The sequence below is a fragment of the Rhamphochromis longiceps genome, linkage group LG10 (assembly GCF_057381845.1).
Source record: "Rhamphochromis longiceps isolate RC_006_pf linkage group LG10, R_longiceps_female_GT1.1, whole genome shotgun sequence".
NCBI classification, from domain to species: Eukaryota; Metazoa; Chordata; class Actinopteri; order Cichliformes; family Cichlidae; genus Rhamphochromis; species Rhamphochromis longiceps.
The window spans coordinates 28,234,553-28,237,850 of NC_140566.1; the positions used below are offsets into that span (position 1 = coordinate 28,234,553).

General features: G+C 40.7%; 1 protein-coding gene across 1 annotated transcript; it reads right to left on the reverse strand.

Moving 5' to 3' along the window:
• Positions 1 to 496: 496 nt before the first annotated feature.
• On the reverse strand, positions 497 to 2,296 carry LOC146661151 (uncharacterized). The gene is made up of 2 exons (XM_085421219.1): positions 1,950 to 2,296; positions 497 to 1,063 (listed from the first exon to the last, which is right to left on the reverse strand). The coding sequence occupies exons 1-2, from the start codon at positions 2,261 to 2,263 to the stop codon at positions 793 to 795; spliced, it is 585 nt and encodes a 194-aa protein (XP_085277345.1). The 5' UTR covers positions 2,264 to 2,296; the 3' UTR covers positions 497 to 792.
• Between the last annotated feature and the right edge of the window lie 1,002 nt (positions 2,297 to 3,298).

Below are 3,298 nucleotides of genomic sequence, written 5' to 3' on the forward strand. Positions count from 1 at the left end.
CCCACAGATATGTACAGCAAGCACTGATACCTTTTTAGTCGGTGGGATTCCCTTGTGATCACCTTTACTAAATATCTACAACCAATCTGATTATATCCTGTTATTGTTTTTTTTGTTTTTTTCTCAATGTTGAAATTAAAATCTAGTAGCAGCCTTCTCATTTCTTTGTGTTTTGTGCTGTTTTACAGGCCCACAGAGGAGGACGGCTCCGAGGCAGATGAGGGACGGGTCCCAGGACGGTCCATCGGCGGTGGAGCTGGCCATCCTGGAGTCCCTGAAGAGGCCACACCAGTCTCCAATGGAGCATTTCCTCCTCAGCCTTGTTCCTGCTCTGGAGAGCAGCTGGTCCTTTTTATTCCTGTCTCTCTGTAAATTCTTATATTTTATATATTTATGTTTAATGTTTTTCTGTTTGAGACTTTTAATATTATTTCAAATAAATGTTTATAATGACTAATGTCTCAGTTCTACTACACAGCAAATGTTGGCACACAACTTGACACATGTAGAATTTATTTCATATTATACTAATGACAAAATATACTGATACAGTGGGATGCAGAAGTTTGGGCAACCTTGTTAATAGACATTATTTTCCTGTATAAATCGTTGGTTGTTACAATAAAAAATGTCAGTTAAATATCATACAGGAGACACACACAGTGATATTTGAGAAGTGAAAAGAAGTTTACTGGATTTACAGAAAGTGTGCAATAATTGTTTAAACAAAATCAAGCAGGTGCATCAATTTGGGCACCACAAAAAAGAAATGAAATGAATATTTAGTGTATATCAATGTGTGTGTCTCCTATATGATATATGGGGTGCCTTTGTCTGGATGTGCTTCCCATCCAGAGCTTCACAGCACAGAGGAAAGTTCCAGCGCTCCTGGAATCCCTCTGTGATGGACCGCCAGTCTCCAGGTGAAGGCACAGCCATGAAGTCGTCCACTAGACAGTCCCAGATGGACGTCGCTGCCTGGGGGGTGATCTGGCTCACCGTGGACACACCGACTCTGAAACTGAACGCGATGGTCCTGAAGGAGTCCCCGGTGACAAGGAACCTGGACAAAATTGTTCAAAATCAGTATTATGTGTACTGCAGTTACAAAATACATTATTCAAATTCCAAAATACTTTTGTGATGTCAGATATAAATCACAAAACTTAAATATTACATAAAACATTTTGTAATTATAAGGATAATTACAAAATGTATATTAGATAATATCTAAAACAGTTGTGTTTTGTTTTAACTTTAACATATCATAATTTGATTGGTAGCAACTTTCACAACTACAGTGAGCCAATCACTCATAATTCCTAAACATGTCAATCAGGTAGGAATGAAGTAAGACATTAATAGAAATAAAGAGTTGTATGTTGACATGTAGCCCTTTCCTTGCTTAAATCATTAATATTTTTGAAAAATTAATCTGTGATAAGACAGCTTATCAAGATAGAACCATGTAACTAAAGATGAACCAAACTGTTCAGTTTTATCTAACTCTGTTTTAATAAAGGCTGGTGACCCCTGCTATAGAGTCTGACAGCTGCAGGGATTATATACAAATATTCAACTATCCCAGAATTAAACCAGGTCTAAATAAAAAGGAGTGAGTATCACTACAAGGTTAACTCAGTGGTCCTAATGCTACAGTTTGATATCAGCAAACACCGAGCGCATACATTGATGTGACACCACAGCCATGCTATCATTCAAACACTGATAACAGCATAAATCGAATTAAATCGGGACTTGATGAGAGCTTCTGAGTATCACTAGAAATATTATAAAGAGTCGTCTCTGTACCACAGTTTGCTTTCAGTAAACACCGACAGCATTCACTGTTAGCATAGCACATCCATGTTAGCAGTGTATAACTGGATGGATTAGCATATTAGCACAGATATCAATAAAGGACTACCGTATTAAATAGTTTTACTAACCTCAGGCAGACGGACAGGCGCTCTGCAGGTGGGATTGAGCGCCTGTAGTTGGTGTCTAGGCGGGCGATGCTGGGACCGACGAGGGAAAGCAGGTCCTCAAACTGGCCGAGTGAATGACGGTGATAGCGCTGGAATCGGCCGTCATCCAGGCGCAGCTCCTGGAGCAAGTGGTGAAACTCACCAAACTGCTCATGCCTCTGGAGGACCTGATGGACCCAGGTACGGCGAGGACGTCTTTTACGCTGCTGCTCTGCTCTCCACAGTACATAGAGAAGGGAGACTCTCTCTTCAAGCGCTAGCTCGATAGCTGCCATCTTGCAAAGATACCGGTCTGGCACAACTCCCTCCCACATTCCTCCCACATTTCCGGTTCCGCGATGGATTTTTCTTGGACACGCGTTGAGACGCGAATGTACACGCGTCAAATTAGGGGCGTTTGGGGCGTTTTATTCGCGTCCATCGCGTTCGGTGTGAACACACCGTTAGCCTGGGAGCAGAACGCGGCTCTTTATTTTCATTTCATTTCAATTTATCTAGCAAAGATCGATAGGGTCTGGCTTAAAGGTGTCAAGGAGGCGCCTCAGTCTGGCTGGTTGAGCCTTGTCGAATTAGCGCGAACAATTTAGGTGAACTTCGTTCGTAGCACCGAGTTTGACCAGTGTGTAATGTTAGGCTGAATCAGGCGATGCATTTTTCCGCAAGGCTTGACTTGTAGAGCTCGCTTAGTGGAATACCCCTCTAAACTGTTAAAAGAACTTCGAGATTATCTCACAACCACACATTTGAGACTACGAAAAAATACAAACATGTGTCTAATTACCATCATGATAACACACTCATGTTGTTTATTATTGTTCGCTTCATGCTAGCACACACACATAGCTCAACAGCGTAAACTACTGACTGTGTAACACGGACACTTATTGAAATAAGTATACTCACAATACGCACGTGCATTACCGGCGAATACGACAACCGGTAGAAACGGACAGTAGAAAATTTTAGTAGAAAGTTCAAAGGCATGGAGCTAGAACTGCCACCGTCAACTTCCCGGGCAAGAATACAATGCATTATGGGAAATGTTGTCCCCCACGGAAAACCGCCAAAACGTTACACCGTTCTAATTTGAAATAACATTACGTATTTGTCACATTCGAAAACTTCTAAAATTACAATTACTTGGATTCGAATTCATTTATAACAAACATTCACTGTGCGCAAAGTACGAATGTATTTCCAGTAAAAAAATAAAAAAAGAATGTTTATCGAAATTAAATTTAAACAAAACAAAAACACGTTAGACTTACCAAATTTAGGGCAGTTGATGAAAAAAAATAAGGTGGTGGTCG